Source organism: Canis lupus, chromosome 24 (genome assembly GCF_048164855.1).
Source record: "Canis lupus baileyi chromosome 24, mCanLup2.hap1, whole genome shotgun sequence".
Classification (NCBI taxonomy): Eukaryota; Metazoa; Chordata; class Mammalia; order Carnivora; family Canidae; genus Canis; species Canis lupus.
In genome coordinates, this window is record NC_132861.1 from 43,220,957 (window position 1) to 43,243,315 (window position 22,359).

Consider the following 22,359-nt stretch of genomic DNA (forward strand, 5'->3'; position numbering starts at 1 on the left):
CAGGGAGTCTGTTTGAGATTCTCTCCCTCTCCCTCTGCCCCCTCTTCTGGCTCGTGCTCTCTTTCTCTAAAATAAATAAAGAAAATCTTAAAAAAAACAAAAAATTAGCTAGGAAATTTAAGGAGAATAGAAATAAAAAAAATCCCAAAGAGGTAGATCTTGCCTAAATACAACAACAGCCCTGGACCAGAAATCAAAGGGTTCCAAGTCTCCATCAAACACATCCTAGCAGTGAGTTTCTTCATCTCTAAAATAACTGCCAAATCCACCTACAGGATATTTCTGGGGGGCTTATGAGTTAACATAAGCTTTGTGACCACCAGTGTGGAATGTATAATACAGAAACGAAGAACACAAAGCATTAAAAAAAATGCAAGTTGTAACCCCCCACCCCCCGAGGGGAATTAATACTGGCTGTCCCCAAAGACTTCATTAGCTATTTGGAAGATGTCGTTGTGTATTTATCTTTAAATTGCTTACTAATCATCTCAAGCAAAAGCTCACAGCAATATTACGAGAGCCAATTACTTAGCATGTCACACTCAGTAGCCCCCCCTCAAAATACCAGCAAACGCTCTCTGAGATAAATAACCATACATGCACTTGGGATTTAATTTTTACTGTGAGAGGAAAATGGTGTTGCTTTGAAATATATGCTGGCTGGGTTTTTTCTTTTTTTTTCTCTCCCACTCAGAGGCATATTCAAGGACGAGGTAGTGAAATTGAAATTGAGGAAAGGTCAATGAGGGAGAATGCCATTTGAATTTGAGGAGATGGGTGGTAATTCTTAATTGAGTGCCGCTCTTCAGTGGGCTCTCATATTTTCACTTCAGGAGGCTTTATGTTGGTTACAGAGTCCATGAAGGGCACTGCTCAAGACATGCGGGCTCCACGGCCACCTGCCTTGCTAGATTAATGGGGTCGCTCTGAGAAATCATGGCCTGCAGGAAACATTTTTAACCAGTGCTGTCAGAGGGAATCATTCTGTGTTTACCTTCCAGGATTTCAGCACAGGTTCTCTCCCAAGATGGAACACAAGATTTTATAAATGGTGATCACTCGCAAAACGTTCTGGAAGACTCTCCTCTGAACTAAGTCCACCATACTGAATAACTATTTCAGTGGTTGGCATGATACCATCTCAGTGAAGGGGCAGTAATTAAATATAAGTTGAGCATTGGAAAATAAAACAAGATTTTTAAGCACAGTCAAGGAATGGGTTATTTATGACCAGGTATACAGGTTTTTTAGGTAGAGTTCCCTATTTACACAAGTTGGTCTATTTTGTCCTTCAGGTTTTCATTACTTAAAGAAGGAAAGACGTATAAAGTAGGAAAGTCCTCAGCTTTATTAATGCAAACATATTTTTTATTAAAGAATGAATGCATTTATGCTAAAGAATAGTTTACATGTGTTTGTAGAGCAGCAAGCAATATCTCCAAGAGGCGAGTTCTTCTCAATACGACTCCATGCTTATTCTACATGCCTTAAAACTGGACCCACACACGGGGGCACATGTACACACACACAAACGCATACACGGACACGCAGATACACAGACCAAAACGCCGACACCAGTATTCTCTGGATTGGATGAGCTCTCATTTAAGGCTTCTGTAAGGTGCCCCGGTGCCCCTAACATTCCCGGGATTAGAAACAGACTTGAATCAAGGAGCAGCATGACCTGGAAAACTGGCCATCTGCTCCTGGCCTTAAATGTATGTATTTGAATCAAAACTTTCAATTTCATTCAGTGTTGACTCTGTGTTTCTCATATCTAAAGATCCATGACACTGAGAAATCTCAGGCTCTCTTTGTGAGAATATCTCAATAGAAACAGTGAACAACCGACAACTCTTGAGCCTAAGCGATCACCAATTTTAAGATGACGAGGTCAGATTTCCCTTTAGATTAAGGTGGACACCGTTTCTCTAGACAAGCCGGGTGTATAGAACACATTCCCTATTCGAGTGCAGTGTTGAGTGATCGGGGCAAGGCTCCCTTGGTGATGCCCAATCAGATCTGAAGCTTGCCATGAAGGATTCATCAGACAGGACCATCAACTAAATAGGCTACCAGAAATCCGAATTGATCAAAGGACAGCCTACATGGAGTTTGCTCACTTACTGATCATCTATTCCCTTTTCCCAGGGTTTCTCTGGTTGTGGTGGTCGTTTTAAACTCCTACTTTTGATTGTTTATCTGCTTGGGTATTTTCTTCCCTTTTTGCGTCCTGCGGTGTATGCTGAGAATCCATCCCCTAGGGACGTTGGCTGGGTTGGAAGGGGGAAGACGGTGGATGAGGAGGGATGAGGAAAGCAGCTATTAGTAGTCGCAAGTATTCTAAGAAAATAGATGAAGTGAATACAATAAGGGGGTACTACTTGATATATTTATGTAAATAAAAGCATTATCTTTAACTGTGAATTAACTGCCGACTATCAGGTTGTTAGTTGTAAAGCTCAATAAAGGCTGTGCTGATTTGCTTACTGAGGAGAAAATCTGAGACATGCCAGGGAGAGGGGCTCTCAGGATGAGCCTGAGGTGTTTCTCTAGCTCTGCGGCCCCTGTGCCTGCACCCCCCAACCCCCCATCACGACTAGGGACCCTACAGGTGCATCTAACATTCTTGTTGGATTTCATAAGGCAAATTGGAACGGGCCATCAAACAACAGCCGCAGCGTATTTGCCTGAGAGTGGTGATAACTGGCATGGAGGTCTCCTACAGGGAGGCATTGGGAAATGAGGTGGGGGGAGAAAAAGAAGAGAGTCTAGAACTTTCCTCCCCATCTGCCCACCCACCCTCCTCACAGTCACAGCAGCAGCAGGTTTCAATGTAATGTAATTACTTTAATGATACATTTCTTTAGATTTAGAATTGCTCTTCTGAATTTAAAAAGCTTGGTGGGCCAATCGTTTGGCAGTCTTTTCTTCCCAAATTTGAATCATTGCTTATTCATCTATCATCTTGAATTCCTTGACCAATGCTGCCTTGCTGAAGTGTCCTTAGTTCCTTCAGCCATCATCGGATTCCAATTCCTGGGAAACTTCTTCCGATGAGCTGTTCCTATGGATCCGACCATCGCTCTTCATACTGTGGAAAGTCTTCTTGAAGGCCTCCATCATGGCGTGGGCCAGCTTCTTGGCCTCGAGCTTGCTCTCACACTCTACAGCGTGGCAGTCCATCTGGTAGGACAGGTCATCGTTTATCTCCCTGTAAACCCAGGCGAAGATGTTGGGGCTCACGTTGTGGTCGGCGGTGCAGTAGGCGATGCGCGCCACCTGGAAGGTATCCATGTGCACCGTGGCTTCACCTTTGTGGTCAAGGTGATGGAGCCACACTTGGAATGGTCGGATTTCCAGAAGGGCATTGGCTGGAAAGACATCTTCTCGGGCTAGCGTGTGCTTCTTCCAGAGCTCGATGACTGGCTTTTCTGTGCAGCCCGACAGAAACTGCATGCCTGTGGTGGGGACTTTACCCAGATAGGTAACCTGCAGAGGGAAGAGAGGAAGAAAAAGCCAAAGGTCAATATTAGGCTCTCCGTTCCTGTTGTTCACCCAGATGTTCTCAGACAGTCACACGTCACTCTGAGCGGGTGGAGAGACATCTTTCCAGCTCCCTTAAAAATAAATAAATAAATAAAAAAAAATCTGTCATCAGAATTTCTACTTTACTTCCTTACAAGTCGGCCTCTTGGCAAAGGTGTTACAATGCCTTAAGTACAGTTGGATTTTTAAAAAATCTAATTTCTAGAGACCCACTCTCCCTCCTCCTACCCCCTTTTAAAATTTAAATTAGAGTAACAGTATGATCTTTTTACATAATTTGGCATTTCTTTAAAATCATAAAGCTGTTTTTGAAGTTTATTTTCAACCAAACACAAGCAGAATTTAATGGCAGGAAGAAGTCAGAAGGATGCCGCATCTGAGAAAGGAAATCTTTATTAAACTTGTCTCCTTATCTCTTTACAATTCTCTCAGTGTTTGATTTCACTTAAGCTACTTGCTTCTAGCAAATGCCAAGGACACAAAGACTGTTCTATATTCATTATGGCTTAAAACATGATTGTTTCCCCTGCCACCACCAGCAAGATAATTTTTTAAATAGAGCAATGTTCAGTTGTTTTTCAACCTAAACAAGTTTTGAACTGATGGGCATCTGGTTATAGAGATAATAATTGAAAGATTCACAGATGGGTTAAGACTGGAATGCTGGCTTATCAAATAGCTAGATTAGACGGGCAGTACGAAAACAAAGGCAAATAATTCCAAGTGATTCAAATAGTGACTTTTAATTTTTTTTTTTAAGATTTTATTGATTTGAGAGAGGGAGAGCACACATGTGCATGAGAAGCAGGGAGAGGAAGAGGCAGAGGGAGAAGCAGACTCCCTACTAATCAGGGAGCCGCATGCAGGGCTGAATCCCAGTGGATCCCAGTGACCCAGGATCATGACCTGAGCCTAAGGCAGTTGCTTCACCCACTGAGCCACCCAGGTGCTCCTCAAGTAGTGTCTTTTAAAACACTTATTATCATCAAATCCATCCAAGGGATTTTTGTTCTTTCTCTTTCTCTTTTTTTCATTCATCAAAATGCATGAGATGGCTACCTTTGGACCACCGGCACTCTGGAAACACATAAAACTGAAGAAATCATTTAAGAAATAACATGAAATAGCATATAATTAAGTTCAAAATTAATGACACAGATGTAAATTCTGTCAGTTTGAGGAACACAAGATCGGAAAATGGTCCATGGAAATGATGAGAAAGGAGATTTGGGTACAATGATTCCAATCAATGTCTGTGCTTAGTGGGGCTATAGAGGCCACATACAAAAAAAAATGCAGAACATAGAAGCGGAGTACTAAGGACAATTGCATTTTTTCATGCTTTGTTTCTCTCTTAAGCAAGAGTTAATTGGACAGTCCCCTTAAAAATATAACTTCTTCATAAAGAGGCACAGGGCGGGATCCCTGGGTGGCGCAGCGGTTTAGCACCTGCTAAAGGCCCGGGGCGCGATCCTGGAGACCCAGGATCGAATCCCACATCGGGCTCCCGGTGCATGGAGCCTGCTTCTCCCTCTGCCTGTGTCTCTGCCTCTCTCTCTCTCTCTCTCTCTCTCTCTCTCTGTGTGACTATCATAAAAAAAAATTAAAAAATAGAAGTGTCACATAGTGACAAAAAAAAAAAAAAAAAAAAGAGGCACAGGGCTTGCTGCACAGGCCAGGAACAGTTGTCAGGAAGCTATTGTGCACACTGGCAAAGTGCGGGGGCGGGGGCGGGGGGATGGAGAGGTCCAAAGCCCATAGGAAGGAGATGATTGGTATTTGTTGGCAGCACAGTCTTTGAAGCAGGCAAAGTGGAGACGTATATCCTTGTTCCACAGTTCACAAGGTGGGTGATTCTGGGCAAACCACGAACCCTCTACTAGAACGTAAGGCAGACCATGAAACAGGCAGGCAAGGGACACAAGCAAAGTACCCCAAGGATTCAGAGGAGGGAGAGATGGAGCTAAGCCGATGGAAGAGAGCCACTGGATTCCAAGACATGGGGTCTCAAAAGCCAGGTAGGAGAAGCACGTGAAGGTAGTGAGAGAAGGCGGGAGCCGAAGAGGAAGGGGCTGAGTGGGGAAAGCCCTACTCCCCGCAACTTGGGCAAACAGGCCACTGTGGCCTGACCAGACATTAGGCAGGGGCATGGGACAGCCTGGAAAGGAGACGAGAGGCACCTGCCACTGCATGAAAGCAGGCTGAACTTCAGAAGACGGCCCTGCATGCGGTCTAGAGAGGAGGCACATCCCTGCTCGGGAGGGAATGCCACTGCAGCTCTAGAGTCCCGCAGGTGCCTGGATGTGACCGAGGCCGTGAACCTGGAAGGCCTGCCTGATGCCAGGAAGAACAGACGGGAAGGGTCTGGGCAGTGGTAGCAGAATCAGGGAGCGCAGCCAGGAGGCAAGAGGGCCCGGGTGGGAGTGGGGGTTGTGGAGATCAGGGGACAGGACAGACAGAGCCCGATGGGGACGCAGTCACAGAGCCAGGAGCGACAACACGTGGCAGGAGACTGAAGGGGGACACGACATGGACAGACAAGCAAGTGCCTGGCCTTCAGAGGAGGGCCACTGGCTGGATAGCTCCTGTCGCTCTGGGGTGGAGAAAATGTACAACCAAGAGTTCTTGATTTACATACTTGCTGCAAATGTGCTTTCTGTATGTGGCACTTTATGATACCTTTATTCTTTTCTTTAAACAGCTTTATTACTTTTTTATTGAGGTGAAATTCACATCACATCACATTTTAAAGCACGTGATTCAGTGGCATTTAGTAGTCAAAGGTCATGCAACTACCAGCTCTGTCTAGTTCCAAAATATTTTCAGCCCCCCCAAGGGTGACAGGGTACCCACGAAGTCATCACTCACCCTTGTCCCCTCCCCCCAGTCCCAGGTGAGCTCCAAATGGCTGTCTGCTCCTATGGATTTCCTATTCTGGATCTTCACAGAATATGTCACCCTTTGTCCCTGGCTTCTTTCACTGAGCATGATATTTTCCAGGTTTGGCCAAGTGGTACCATGTAGCATTCCCTTCTTGGACATCTTTACTTTGGGAAATTCAAAAGAAAATGGGGAAACTAGTTTCAGTGCTTGAAGTAAAAGTGCAATCGTTCTTACTGTCTGCTGCAACTAGAAATAACTACATTTATATTTGATAGCAAGAGCCTGCAGAGGAAGGAAATCTCAATTTGCTCTAAGCTCACACACACACACACACACACACACTCACTCACTATTTAAAAAAGTTATACAGCCAGTGTCTTCTATCATGACATAAAGGAATGAGCTTGAAGAGCTTTATTAGACATTGTAGGTAATTCACTCCCACCAATAATTTCATAGTAGTAAATATGTGTAACACAGAGGAATGTATCCTTCTCATAAATATTTATGACTTGAAAACTGAAGATTTTAAGGTAAATAAAATTTTATTTTGGAAGTGCGCTTGAGAGAAAGGTGGGGCAGAGATGAGGAGCCCAAAGAACTTAATAATAACAAGAGCTACTTTTAATATGCAGACATATATTAAAACAATTTTGGAGCTCTGAGGTGGAACACAGGATACAGATGTAACCTCTTGGTATTAAAATTATTTTGACGGTAATCGTCATTTAGTGGCCCAGTTTCACCAGGGTCACCTGGATAGCACACTGCACATCAAGCATGAGGTTCTAAGTCGCCACGTATACATAACATGGCCAAATGAAGCCACATAAAGTACTACATAATAAGTAGTACCTAATGTCTGTGTCACACTTTAGACAAAAGGCACTTGGTGTCTACTGGCTTCGTTGACAAACCTGTGGTCAGTGCATCAGGAAGGAATATGATTACTATTAGTCCATTTTCAAAGATAAGAACCCTAGGTCAGGTGGTGGCATCCAGACATAGACTCTATCCTGCAAGGTGCCGGGCTTTCAGGAACATTCTGATGATTTGTGAAGATGACTGGATGGAAAAGACACCTTAAAAAGATATCTGTTGAATTCCTGAGCCACTCTGCCACCATTAGATGAGAGCTGTTTCCCTTTGAGTTCACTTACTAGCCTCTTGTTCTTTTTCCCCATCTTTTGACTGTAAGAGAGCTTTTGGATTTCTGCGAGCACCTGAGATGCAGTGGCTCTTCCCAAAGAATGGACAGTGTTCTTTTAAGGGGTGCTTTTGTAATGACACTCTTTTCCATGCCATTAGGGGCCTAGGCATTTCTTTACAATTTTATTCTTGGTTTATAATTGCAGAAAGTAAGACTCAGAAACCTTCTAAAATTTCCAGGTAAAATGGAGCACAAATAACAAAATTCTTTATCTACATATATAAAAGTCATTTATATACATATATAATGTCTATAATATATATTTTCTGAAACTCGAGAAAATATAATCTACTTAAAATGAAATAAAAGAAAACTGTTTAATCTCAAGAACTACAGACTCCAAAAGATTTCTGTGGAAAGAGAACCATTAACGTGTTCTGCCAATACTAATCCTGAATATTCCATTCGATTCGTCTTGCAAAGTATTATTCAGCCTGCAGAGGGAGGAGAGCTAAGAACAGATTAGGGGATGAGTACTCTCCACTGTGACATGGATGAGGGCCCAGAAGCACACCAAATGCTCACTGGGGCTTCCATAATTTATGTTTGCTCTTGATTAGGATCTACCATGGAGACTACAGAGGCTGCGGTGGACAGACAAGCCCTTTCTAGAAGCACAAAATTAGCAAACATGCACCTGACATGCCAGAAAATGGCGGCCTGTCTAGATAAGCAGCTCCAGTCCTACTACTCAATAGTACCAGGGTCTGCTCACCTAAGGCCTTGGTAAGGCTCTTGGCTGAGTCTCCTCTTCAATTAAATCAGCTAACCCTGTCCAAACCCTTCCAAACAGTCTCCTTAGTGAAATGCTCTCTGATTCATACAGAACATAGTCAACATAGCACATGACCTATAAGGTCTAACTGATGTCACTGGGTGAACCTTGGGAGGTCAATGAAAGCCTCTGTTTTGTCACCTTTGCAGAGTTGATGATGTCAGAAACCTAAGAGATTACATAAATACAAAGAAACAATGCTAAACTGGAAATACTTAAAGATACATGGAAAAAGAATTATGTAGATGAACTTCCCTAAAAATGGGGTGTAAAATGATGATATGATATACCAAAACAGCTTCCCCTCAGAGTGACCCGTTTAAATCAGCCTTGTTACCAACCATAATGGCCCGTGTTCCGGAATCCTGATTTTGAGCACTTTCCCCTCATAAGTCAACTATTTATACCTGCCTGTGGATTTGCTAACCTTCCCGTAAGTTCTCCAGAGTCCATACTGTTGACTCTAAGTCACTAGAAAACAATAACAACAAAAACAACTATTCAGACTTTAATACCAAAATATTAATTTCTCTCTAAATTTTTATATATAATTTAATAGAAATATACCTATGGCTCTGTTTTCTCAAGGGAAAACTTAAAGTAAAAACTCAAAAAAAAAAAAATCAATTGTCTCAGAATACCAAAGCTTCGTTATGCCCTGCACTCAGCACGTCCTCTATGGATGACATGAGGCCACAAGGTCCATGTGTGTCAATAAACAGAAACCTCCAAATACAGCGTGTTATCTCTGTATCCTTCTATGGCAGCGCTGTGGCAGGGATGTACTCTCTGTATAGAGAGAGATCGCTTCTTGCCACATCTTCCTTGTGTGGGAGACTTTCTTTCCCACCCCTCTGTGGGCACTTCTTCCCTAGGAGTAAAGACACAGGACTCAATGTGCAAGGCAGCTTCAGGAAGTTTTGCCTCCAACATCGCTGTACACTGATGTCAGGTTTTGGTCAAGGAGAATCTTGTTCTCCTGCCCGTCTATGAAAGAGGTGAATGTTTTCTAGATGAATAAGTCCCTTCTGAGCCTCATCCTTAAGAGCTGCAGCCTTTCAGAGCCACAGAGTAGAAGAGAAACATCGAGTCACTAAACTGGTCACTAAATGTCCAAAATGGTAGACAGATTTTTTTTTAAAAGTTATCACCTCCCAGGGTGTAGGAACAAAGGGACTTGGGAGATGACAGGAAGAGTCTTCGGGGGTGGGGAGTAAGAACCAGTCAAAAATATGCAGTAAATACTAACATCTTTTCTATGGTTGCAGAAATAGGCACTGGGCAAGAAACTTATGAAAAATGAATCATTTAGAGAGAAATAAACAAGCAGAGAAAAAAAAAATGAAAGTTTTTCCTCATGTGTCATTCAATGGCATAAACTGATGCCTCCGACACAGACGTTTGCAATGTGTGTGAATGGGCTTTGCCCAATCCCGACTGAAAAAATTATTTGAGAACATTCACAGCGTGTGAAAATACATAGAAGCCATGGAGTGGAGGGGCCTGCCAGAGCATCTGTAGCATTACCAGTGTCAGTCAGGAGAGACTAGTGTCCTCAGAAGCTCTCCTTCCCACCCATGACTTTTCCAACAGCTCAGCCAGCTCTCCATTCATGAATCACCATTCTTTCTTCATCTGTGGCAAAACAAACCCTGGTTGCCTGACATGGATCCTTCTGGCCAAGCCAGCACCCTTCCTCCCTCCTGGTGGCCAGGCAACATTGCATTCTGGCCTTTCTGAAAACTCCTTGTTTAGGACCCTGACCCATCTCATCCTAGCCTGGACAGTGGGATGGAGTGGATGATCACAGAAGAATCCAAGTACCTGGCTTCCCGAGTATCTCGGACTCTCCAAGCTGGACAAACCCAGCTTCCCAACCACATGGGAAGGTTTACTGTGAGGTTTACTGTGAGGTTTCTACGGGATGGCATATCCAGATCAAAGCTTCTACAGAAGCTTTTCTTGGGATATAAAAATCCTTGGTGTTCTTTCATTTTCTGTAGGAGACTTCCTGTTCTCTGCTGAACTAACATGACATGAACTCAAGAAGGAGAATACCTGACTGGGAATGTTAATAGCCTTTGGGTTACAAGGCAGATTAAAAAAAAAAAAAAAGAAGAGCCAACCTTGAGCCAACAGCAGAGTCAAGCTCTTCTCTGAAATTAATTCTACTGCACTTTGTGGAAAAAGGGGACAGAACAGTGAGATTCACAATCCCAGCTTGAATTGTCTCCTTCCTTGCTGGCCACAGAGAAGCAAGCAACCACTAGATACTCTGAAGAGTGGGGATGGATCCACATGCCAAATACCTAACAATTCCCAATGCAAAGACAGACATAATGCTAATTACTGACCTTGAACTTGTATTACATGTTGTAAGCCATGAAGAAGGTATTGAAGCATAAATGATCTCACTACTCACAGTGAGATCTATGAAGTCATTATGGAAAAAAATAAAGTAATAAGCTTTGGGCTGGAAAATTGACATTTTTTTGAAAATTAAATTTCTTTCTTGCACATTCATTTAATAAGTATTTATTGAGAACCTTCTAGGAACTAGGCATATTAGTGAATAGAATCAGTACAATTCTCTGCCCTCTTGGGGATTACATTCCCAGTACACAGATGAAGGTTACAGAACTCAATAGACATGCGCAAGGCTAGCCTTAGTGAGAAGAACACACACATGCCTCTGTGAGCATTTTCAATGAATCTGGAAAACTTCTCTTGGGTTCAAAAAGGTCTTTCATGCAGCACAATGGGGACAAAAAAAAATCCCCATTTAGAGTCCATTCCTTGGATTAAGCTGTGTCCCATGAAGGCTCATTAGTCTTTATATTGACTGTGGTTAGGGTTCCTGAGATGTTGCTGTACTAGAAGATCAGGCAGGAGAGGGACTTTGGAAGAGCATCAAGGGAGAAGGGAAGGTGAGTAGGAGCTAGAAGATAGGCAGGTGGAAGACCCAGGGTAGACTCTGCCTCCCAAACAAAATGGCCTGGCAACTAGAACGCCATCGGTGACTTTATTTGCCCCCATGACTGGATAAAAGGGGTTCCTGGCCTCACTTAACATCTGTGTCTTCACTCTCAGGATGTTCTACACACAACAAACCAATTTCCCTTTATTGAATTATTGGAGTAAAATGATGAGCTGTTTTAGGCTTCCCAGCATCTATTCTACTTTTCTTTGATTTCTCCTTTCTTTATGTTGGAGATCCAAATAGCAAGTGTCCCCAGTGTTTAAACTCAAAGTATTGATAATTATATTGCAATAAATTCCTGATGGTTCAAAGGTAAATCATCAACATTCTCAGTTTTCAGTGCTAAATGGGGCCATTCATACCTGCCTAATTCTACACCTTTGTTGCAGAGATGATGATTCTGATAATTGGCCCTAATTCATACAGCTGGTCCCTACAAGAGAAAAACGTGGGACACAGTTTTTCTACCCCAAGGACAAGGTTCTTCTCAGTACCCCAATCTTTGAAAAGGATTTCAAAGGCCTTTGAAAAGGCCCTTTCTCTCTCTCTCTTTCTTCTTTTCTTTCTCTTCTCTTCTCTTCTCTTCTCTTCTCTTCTCTTCTCTTCTCTTCTCTTCTTTCTCTTCTCTCTTCTCTTTTCTCTTTATCTTCTCTCTCTCTCTCTCTTTTTCTTTCTTTCATTCTTATGTCATCTACTTTCTCTCTGGCCACTTCTTCAAGTGTCTGCACTGAGACCCGGTCAGGAACATGGAAAGGTGACAGATAGATTTGTTTAACTCTGCCAGGGCTTGTTTAATATTCTAAAAGGAATTTGGAATCAGTTAAACTGTCTTTAACCTGAGACGTGTTTGCATAGCTCAGGGATTTAAATGATGATGCTAGTATCAATAATTGGAGCAAGGAGACAAAAATGCATACTTAATATTCAGATATCATATTCCTAAAGAATTTTAAAAGGGGGTTTTACAAAGCAAACAATCCTTATTTTAAAGAACAATTCCAAAGAGCAAATATTAAGCATGTGCTGTGTTGGCTCTAGCCTTGCCCTTGTGGGTGGTGTACCAACAAGCCAGACAACATGTGATGTGAATTGCTCTGGGAGCCACACGCAGGGTAATAAACAGGGCTTTACAAAGCCCTCAACAAAGACATGAGAGCCTTGAAAGGCCAGCCTGAGGAAGCCTGGGCTCAGCTCTGAGCAGACCTGGGAATCCCTTCTGGTTACCCTCCAGGCTCATCGTAAGGGTAACCAGAAGGGACTTCTGTGGGTCATCCCTAAGAAGCCCAGATCCTGCATCAAAACTAGGATGATTTTCTTCTCCAAAGTGAATCTTGGATACCACTCAGGGGCCTGCCTTTTGGCAGACCTCTTCAGGAGTAGACCCAACTGTCCTTTGGCTAGACAGGGATGAGGACCAATTGTTGCCATTTGCCTTAAAGCTGTGCTTTGAAGTCTTTGCCTTATATCTGTTTGGCCATGCATAGTTGGCTGACCCAGATGTAGAGGATGAGCCCAGTGGCCTAAGGTAAGCCTGTCTCAAACACTGCATTTTTATTATCCCCAAAGGCGATGGTGATGACCTGGAAAGGCTCACAGACCTACTCTTTTAATTTTTTTCTTAACAGTAGCAACAATCCTGGCAGTAGAAAGCAGATATTCCAAAGTGCATATCTTCTGCTGTGCATTTAGGCATGTTCTTTGTTAGGGATATTTACTTATTTTGGTAACTTTCCTAAGGTCATAAATATTAAGAATATTTTTTCATTGTTTACTAATCATTTTCAAGTATTTTTATGTGTTATGTTGACAGAATCTATAAAAATATTAATAGAAATTTTATGTGGAGATATGTTTCCCTTTTATTATGTAAATGTACATCATGGGGCAGGGAAAGAGAATTTCCTAAAGCCCAATATCAAAAACATAATTAAGTACTATTTTTGCACTCTAATAAAGAGATGAACATTGCTTCAGCTGTTAAATACAGCTTCTGTCTCACGATTAGGTGTTTAAGTGATAGATTTGTTTCTCTTATTCATGTAACTTCATTCCAATGATATAGAGAGATTTGAGATGCTGTGCCCCATCTTGTGCTTATGAAGCAGTTCCAATGTGCAATTTGTCCTGTCAATTGGCTCTTGGATGTGTGAAGTTGGAAATATCGTCATTGTCACTGTCAAAGACAGAAGCGATTTATCTGGAAGCACTGAAGTGTGCCCCTGAAGACAAAGTCACTTAATAAAAGTGACACCACATTGAAACCTACATCCTCTCATTGGGCCCCTTCTGGCGAGCTGGCTCAAGGATGGTCGAACCTGGCATTGTTTCACTGAGTGGCACAAGTGCAATTTATTTCATGACAAGTCTGATATCTCCCCTTCTGCTTTCTATTCAGTGGGGTATACTGGAGAGGGACAGACATTCAGCAGAGCTCTCTAGGCCCCAAAATGTTCACAATGAGAAAATTCTCTAAATGATAAATCAATACCGAGCACATTGCTTGAGAGTTATCCTGACAAATGGATTCAAGGGATAAGCACGGTGGCAGGTGAAAAATGTCACCAATTTTCGTCCTTGTAGCACTTTATCAATTCATTTTCCTTAGTGCACAATTCATTAGAAATGGACCAGAGAAGGCATTAAACATTTAGAAAGAATCATATCGAGACACTTGGTTGGAGGTCATAAAATCAACACACCAATCTATGGGCTGCAAGTCTAGAGCTCTTAATCAAAGGCCAGTGAAGGCTGGAAACAAGAGAGGTATACTGAAGCTAACTAAAGATGAAATTACTATGTATTCCAGAGAAATGACCACTTATGTTCAGACAAATACCTCTACGTGAATGTTCATGGAAGCTTTATTGGTGATAGCCCAAAAATGGAATCCATCCAGATGTCTCTCAATAGGCAAATGGTTTAGTCAAATGGTGACAGAGCCATCCCATGGAATGAACTGTTGACACCTGGAACAACCAGATGGATTTCCAGGGAATTCTGCTGGGTGAAAACAATCCCCAAAAGTGACACCCTGTATGATTCCATTTGTATAGCACTTCAGAGAAGGGAACAGATAGATTGGTGTTGCTGGAGTGAGGGGTGGAGTGTGGGTGGGAGACAGGAGGGTGCCGTTAAAGATGAGCAACATGAGGACTCACTGTTGTGAGGAACATGTTTAGAATCTTCCCTATGGGGCTGAATATATGCCTATACTGGTGCAAAAGTTTCACAGAACTAAATACACACATGCATCATGAGTTCAAGTAAAACTTGGCAAATTAAGATGGGTGGCATAGATGATTGTGGCATTACACGACAGTTTTGCAAAGTGTTACCACTGGAGAAAAGTGGATAAAGTGTTGGGGAACTCTCTGGGTTATTTCTTAACAACTGCATGTGAATCAATGATCCCAATAGAAATATTAATTTAAAAAGTCAGCTCATCCATCTTATTAAGAGTTGTTTTTCTAATAAAGCTATCTCTTATTTATAATTATTTATCAAAATTTATAATACAATTATGCTGTTCTGATCAATACATATGCATATTAATTGTACAGATAACTCAAACCAGAAGATATTTAAATTTAAAGACATATGGTCAAAGAAAATAATTTTTGAAAATGTCCATTGTTTACATATTTTCCTTGCAGATGAAATATGACCGGATGGGAAATAAATGATTAAAGAACATTCTGAAATCCATTCTCTCCCTTTATGGGGGAAAGGTAGAGTGATCCTAGAAGAGAAAGAAATGCTCTGGTTTCATCTCCTTGTCAGCTTGTTAATGACAGACCTTGTGCCATTTGCTAGCAGGCAAGTCCTTATCTGTAGAATGCTCTTTGCAGGGTATATCTATTTGCCAAGAATTGGTCATAGTAAACAAACCTGAAATCTGTAGAGCTACAGCACGTGGCTTCCAGGAAAAGGACTCTTAAGCTACATAACTAAGTATAAAATGGAAATGCTTCAAGGTTTAAAAGGTTCTCCTCTGCATAACCATATACAATATTAGGTATCTCCTGTGTTCTCTGGGCTAGACCACTTATGGTACAGCAAGAAGGAACTGAAAGAGCCTCACTGATGGTCCTAGATCTCACCTTGTTTTGCTTGTGCCAACTGTTTCCTTGAAATTATTAATAAAGTTTGGCACTGGATGAAATTTCTGATCTGAAAATCCAATTCTCTGTGTAATCTCATGGGTGGTCAATAGCCTTTCAAACAGACACTGATATTATTTTAGGGTGACATATGGTGGGGTTTCAGGGGCTGCAGGAGAGGATAGAAGGACTGACTAGGAAGGGAAAGAAATACTGTAGAATTTATGATTGTTAGGAAGGAAAAGAAATGCTGTAGAATTTACGATCATTAAAGAATTACTTACTATTGTAAGTAATACTGTTGTGAACATGGGGGTATGGATATCTTTTCCAGTTAGTGGTTTTTTTGTTTTGTTTTGTTTTGGTGTTTTTCCAGGGGTGGAATTGCTGGATTATATGGTAGTTCTTTTCTTCTTCTTCTTCTTCTTTTTTTTTTTTTTTAAGTAGGCTCCACACCCAGCATGGAGCCCAGTGTGGGGCTTGAACTCATGACCTTGAGATCAAGAGTCAGGCACTTAACTGACTGAGCCACCCAGGTGCCCCATGGTAGTACTATTTTTAATTTTGGGGGATCCCCCATTCTGTATTCCATACTGTGGCTTACCAATTTACAATTCCATCAACAGTGCATAAGGGTTTTCTTTTCTTCATATTCATGCCAGCACTTATTGTCTCTTATCTTCTTGATGATGGCCATTTTAATAGGCATGAGGCGGTATCTCATTGTGGTTTAATTTACATTTCCTTAATGATTAGTGATGTGGGCATCTTTCATATATTATCTCTTGGCTTTTTGTATATCTTCTTTGGGGAAATGCCTATTCAAGACCTTTGCCCATTTTTTAATTGTTGTTATTGTTTTTACTACTGAGATACATGAATTCTTATATATTTTGGATATTAACGCCCTAGATGGTTATGCAAATGATATGTGGTTTGACATTTTTTTCCCCATTTCATAGATTGCCTTTTGATGTTATTTTATTTTATTTTATTTTTTTGCTGTGCAGAAACTTTTTAGTTTGGTAAAGTCCCACTTGCTTATTTTTTATTTCATTGCTTGTCTTTTAGGTGTCATATCCAAACATCATTGCCAAGACCCAATAGCCAGGACATGGAAACAACCTAAGCGTCCATTGGTTGATGAATGCCTAAAGAAGTTGTGATATATATTTATAATTATTCAGCCATAAAAAAAACTGAGGAAGTCTTACCATTTACAACAACATGAATGGATCTGGAAGACATCATGCTAAGTGAAATAAGTCAAACAGAGAAAGACAGATACTGTATGCTCTCATTTATATGTGATATCTAAAACAAAACAAACGAAAAACTCCCAAACCCCCCAAAAAAACAAACAAAACAAAACAAAACAACCCTCACAAACAAAAAGATCAGATTTGTGGTTACCAGAGGCAGGGGTGAGAGTGAGGGGAATGTGAAGGATGGTGGTCAGAAAGTACGAACTTCCAGTTATAATTAAGTGCTAGACATGTAACGTACAACAGGATGACTATAGCTAACATTGCCCTATGGTATACAGGAGGGTTGTTAAGAGAGTAAATCCTATAAGTTCTCATCACAAAGAGAAAATTCTCTTTTCCTTTCTCTTTTTATTGTATCTATGTGAGAAGCTGAGTGCCAGCTATACTTACTGTGGTACTCATTTCACAATATATGTAAATCAAACTATTAGGCTGAATGCCTTAAACTTATATAATGATGTATGCCAATTCTTTCTCAATAAAACTGGAAAAAAACAATGTCTGGCATACAAGCACACTAGCATAAATTGAAAGAAAAAAAAAAAGAATGTATGTTCATGATATTTTTTTAAAGAGATGCTAGTTTGGTGCATAGGTTATCCTGACTACATTTAAAGAGCCATGTAGCAATTTTATTGAAAATTGCAGTATTTTAGGGGTGCCTGGGTGGCTCAGTCAGTTGAGATCTGCCTTAGGTTCAGGTCATAACCCCAGGGTCCTGGGATCCAGTCCCACATCGAGCTCCCTGCTCAGTCTGTTTGTCCCTTTCCCTCTGCCCCGCCCCCCTTTTTGTTCTCTCTCTCTCTCTCTAAAAAATGAAAAAATAAAATTACAGTATTTTAAATATAATAGAAATTATATCCTTTGCAACTGTTTAAATGTACAATGGAAATATTCACTATATAACTTAAAAATATATAGTCAACTAGAATACCGATATTTTTGTAGAAAACTGAATGAAACCCCTAGAATATGTCTTACTTCACTGTTACTTAAAAGATCTACTCATCACTAGAGAAATGTTAATTAAAACTACACTGAGATGCCTTTCTCACTTACCAGACTGGTAAAAAATAAGTATGGCACACATTGCGTTCACAAGGCTATGGAGAAACAGACCCTCTTATGTACTGAAGACTGGGGTACCAACTGACACAAACTTTTTGGAAGGGAATTGATAATACAAAACAAAACTACACAAGATCAATGAATACCTGGCTCAGTGCTAATTTAAGTAGAAAAAGATATTTTTTTATAACATATAGTTGAGTAAACAATCTTGAAGGTTAAATTTAGTTTTTAGATACATTCAACCAAGGACCTGTTTTTGATCAGCATCATCTCTTCCTGCTTATTGGATCAATCTATTTTGGTGATAGGTGACAAATACTATTCTAATTGTCCTGGACCACCTGTGTGTGTGTGTGTGTGTGTGTGTGTGTGTGTGAAATAACACCTTTGACAATCGATCTGTAAATCTGTAATCACTCAAGAGCTTTCCTTATTTACCTTCTATTTCCAAACAGAATCCAGTGCAAGATGTGAAAGTAATTTTTAATGACTTACCCCATTATGTTTTTATATTGTGAGTTAAAAGTCACCTTGGAACCTAACTTTCTAGCTATTAAACTATTCAACTCCGCTCAGGGAAATATTGTGACTGATAAAACTGCTACTATTCACCTCCATAGTAGAGTTATCACATTGAAAAAAAGCCCTCAAGATTTCTCCTACTCGATTTCTTTGTGAGAAAGAAGAGTGATACCAAATATTTAGAAATAGAGGAACAAGTACTTACAGAGGCTTATGTTGTAGCTTTGAAGAGAGTCTGGTTAAAGTCATTGCTAATGAGTGTATTCTTATGAGAAGAAAAGAGAAAGAAGTTTCTCTTTCAGTGTTGGGAAAATAAGAATAAGGAACATAGCAGACTCACAGGAATCTTTTGAGATTAATGACCGTTTCAACAAGTACAATTATTTTTAGTAAGAGTGCACTTGCACTGAAGCAAAGGTTTCAAATCTTGATGGATTAAGGAAAAGCAACAAGCTCTTCTGTTATTTTTCAAGAAGTACCTGCTCGGCAGCCAGAAGAGTCTTATTTTCAGCCACAGTTGAGTAATACTAGCTAGCAGTGCAAAGTGTACGATCACTGCCCAGTAGACAGACTCCAAATTGCTTCTCTTTGGTTAGCTCAGCAGAGGCAAAGAACCATGGGGACCAACAGCCCAGGTAAGCAGAAAACTCAACAAGGAACTCGAGGAGGAGACCTGTGAATGTCACCAGAAGGAAAGTCTGTGTGGCCAGCAAGGGAAGAATAAGGAAAACATCTACTCTATATCCTTTGAATTGGGTCTGATTTTCTAGGATCCAGAAACCTCATACACGTACAGCAGAGATACAAATAGCATGACTTCCATATCCAAGCCAGGAAAGTAGATCTTTTTTTTTTAAGAAGAATTTTATTTTCATTGTTTTAGGAAATGTCTCTTTATATAACATGCATAAGTTCCTGTAAATGCACCAGATTTCCCATATGGGTCTTTGTATATTGACTTTTTTTTGAGCTCTCTCAACATTCTTCTAATGAGCTTCGATGTGTTTCCATGTTCTTACATACATACATCCTATTGGATCTGTTTTTCTGGAGAACTCTGAGTAATGTAAGTGGGATCCACCACCTCATCTCTACTATCTCCCCCTTTTCCAGCCTACACCCCATCAACTGTCTTCCTCACTATCCCCTCTCCTTTTGTTAGGTAGCCCAAATGCTCCTCAATTATAGCCACCTCTCAACCACTGTAATTGTGAGACTATACGAAATCAAAGTTGTAAAGTCTTTGAAGGGCAGTAGACTAAGAAAGCCAGACTTGATTTTTCTTCAACACTGAGTTGTCCTTGGGGAAACAGTGATGATGAGTATTTGTGTTCATCACTTCCAGAGGGGAAAGGTCATTTTAGCCTCACATAGAAAGTGAACTTGCTCAAACTGTGGGGAGTTTAGAGCAGAGAGGACCTGCCTTCAGGACACCCTGGCTTCTCACCTCTGTAGACTCCATCCACAGATGGCCTCACTTTGCCCAAGTGCTTTGGGTTTCTTGCAAGTTCCCTGCATTTTGTCTTGCATAAAAATATCTGGGAATTCACAGTAACAGCCTATGTTAGAGGCTAGATCCCCAGAATACAAGTACAGGTGCCATGTTAACAGCATATGGCACACTGCGTGAGCCCCAGAGTAAAAGAATAAAAATCAGTTAACCCTCCTTAACCTTCAACTTTTTAATGGCATGATAACATACTCATCATTGCCATTTTCCTAGTCTTAAAATTCAAGCTATTTTCATGTAAGGAGTTTATTTCCTTTTTGATGTTGGTCTATTTGTAATGGTGCATGAATGACAACAATGTAATAGTAATAGTCATAATATCAATTCATAAAACGAATGACTGGTATCCTGAGAAAATAAAGACATCAAGGAAACCTGAAATATAGCCAACCTGATGTTTAAAGTTATTTTATTATTTTAAGAAGATTTTATTCATTTATTTGAGAAAGAGAAAGAGAGAATGAGCAGGGAGAGGGGCAGTGGGAGAGGGAGAAGCAGACTCTCTGCTGAGTAGGAAGCCCAGTGTGAGGCTCGATCCCAGGACCCTGGGATCATGACCTCAGCTGAAGGCAGACACTTAACCGACTGAGCCATCCAGGCGTCCCTCAAAGATGTCTTAAAATTAAAATTCCTCACTGATTGGCTAAAAGGAACAGGAATAGGCTGGTGGTAGTTTTAGTTTGTTTAGGGCTGTCCCACTTTGTTCAAGGCTTCTCTACCATCAGGCCTTTGTTACCTCAGTTGGCTTGAGGTCTTATTTTGTTTGGTCATTCTTTTTCACAAAACTGTGAATGTGCTCAGAAGGTAACCAGTGGGCATGTGTATTCCCAGAGATGCCATGCAAGAAACAAGCAGGTGGGGACCAGAGTTTGGAGTAGAAATGAGATGAAAAGAAAACCTTCCCTTTCGAGCTCCAGCTATGATGAGGAGTTTCCAGAATCTGGAAGGACATTTCCATTAATAGTAAGCATCTCCAGCCCAGGCCGAGATGCCTGCCCTGCTTGCCCTGCACTTTCCTTCTTGGATTGGCTCTTCTCGGCCATCTCCCATGGCCTTCTGTCAGTCACAGACTCTGTCTCAGGTTAAGGGCAGCAAATCTTTGCATTGTCACTGAACGTTCCTTGTTCCTTGAATTTGTGCAGTCACAGAATTGGCAGGTGAGCCTCCTTCTGTGACAGCAAGGCCTCTATTGCCTGCCTCAAGTGCCGATGGCCCAAATTAAACTTGACATTGCCTGTCTCTGTCCACAGTTGTTCTCCTCTGCCTGGTGACAATTCAATCCAGGGGTTAAAAGAGAAAATGGCCCTTGGAGCTTCTCACTGATTCCATCAAAGAACCCACTCACCCTACCAGTAGCCACACTGCGGCAGGGCAATATATTCCTTCCATTGAACAAATAGGTTCAGTTAAAAAGATCAACAGGCTGGGAAGGAGACCACAATTTTTCACCAGTCAAACCTTAGTCTTAATACACAGACACACACACTCCCCCAACTTTCTGAAATCCCTTCCTAGCAAAGTTTGTTGAGTGTCAATGCTAAGAGAAAGGTTAGCATCTCCAAATTAGAAATGTGTGATGTGTGTGTGTGCATGCATGTGTGCGTGTGCAAGTGAAAGAGGGAGAGAAATGAAAATGCACTTTGTGGCATGAGGAAACATGCCCCAGCTCTTCTTCTCATAGAGGTACATAGTGGGAAAATTAATAGGCCTGGTGAAATCTTATGAAAAACAAATCCTAATTTTTTCTCCTTAATTTTCTTTCAGGAAAAATATGAAATAAAAACATAATTTAGTCCAAGGTAATGAAAAACTATCTCTAACCTAATTAAACTCACCACGACACCCCCATAATCCTTCAAGAGCAAAAAACAAGTGAGGTTTTTATTCTTCTAACTAGAAGCTTAGAATTAAAGAATGACTCTAAACAGAATCACCTCCCCAAAATATTTGATCCCTTGTTAGATTTTGGTTTGAACAACAACAACAAAATTTTACCTTCATGATTCCATTTTGCTTTCAAAATGTATAGGATATTCACCAACTTAAACTTTCTGGCATACAGGCCATGTCTACTCACTATTTCCTTTACATGAGATTTAAAGCTCTCAGTAAAAAAACAAACAAACCAACACCCTTCACCTTCTACTGCCCAAATTAATGGGCAACATCTTCTATCATCTTGATTGCTGCAAAAGAACTCCCAATAAAAGAACAGTTATTTTAGAGTGTCCAGGAACACTCTCCTGTGACCCCCACAAAGCTGACAATCACCATTGGCTTCCAGAACCATGGAGAGTTTGAATCAACCTGGGAAAAGGGCTTTTGTTCCAGCTCTGGGCCACTCTTGCTCACTTGGCGCTACACAACTACATTTTTGTGCTCTGAGTGGTCCCATTTTTCTTGAGTCAATGCCTCACTCTTCTAGCAAAAGGAATTGAAATCCAGGCCAAAGGTCTGCACTGCAAGTAGACACCACATGAGCTGCCTCCAC

At 41.0% G+C, this 22,359-nt stretch overlaps 1 protein-coding gene across 5 annotated transcripts in view; it reads right to left on the reverse strand.

Moving 5' to 3' along the window:
• Positions 1 to 1,346: 1,346 nt before the first annotated feature.
• Positions 1,347 to 22,359, reverse strand: part of PID1 (phosphotyrosine interaction domain containing 1) — a 225,682-nt gene continuing 204,669 nt past the window's right edge. For all 5 annotated transcript variants that reach the window (XM_072796551.1, XM_072796552.1, XM_072796550.1 and 2 more), the window contains one exon: positions 1,347 to 3,492. In XM_072796551.1, coding sequence (XP_072652652.1) covers positions 3,016 to 3,492 — 477 coding nt within the window. In that variant the 3' untranslated portion in view covers positions 1,347 to 3,015. The remainder of the gene's footprint in view (positions 3,493 to 22,359) is intronic.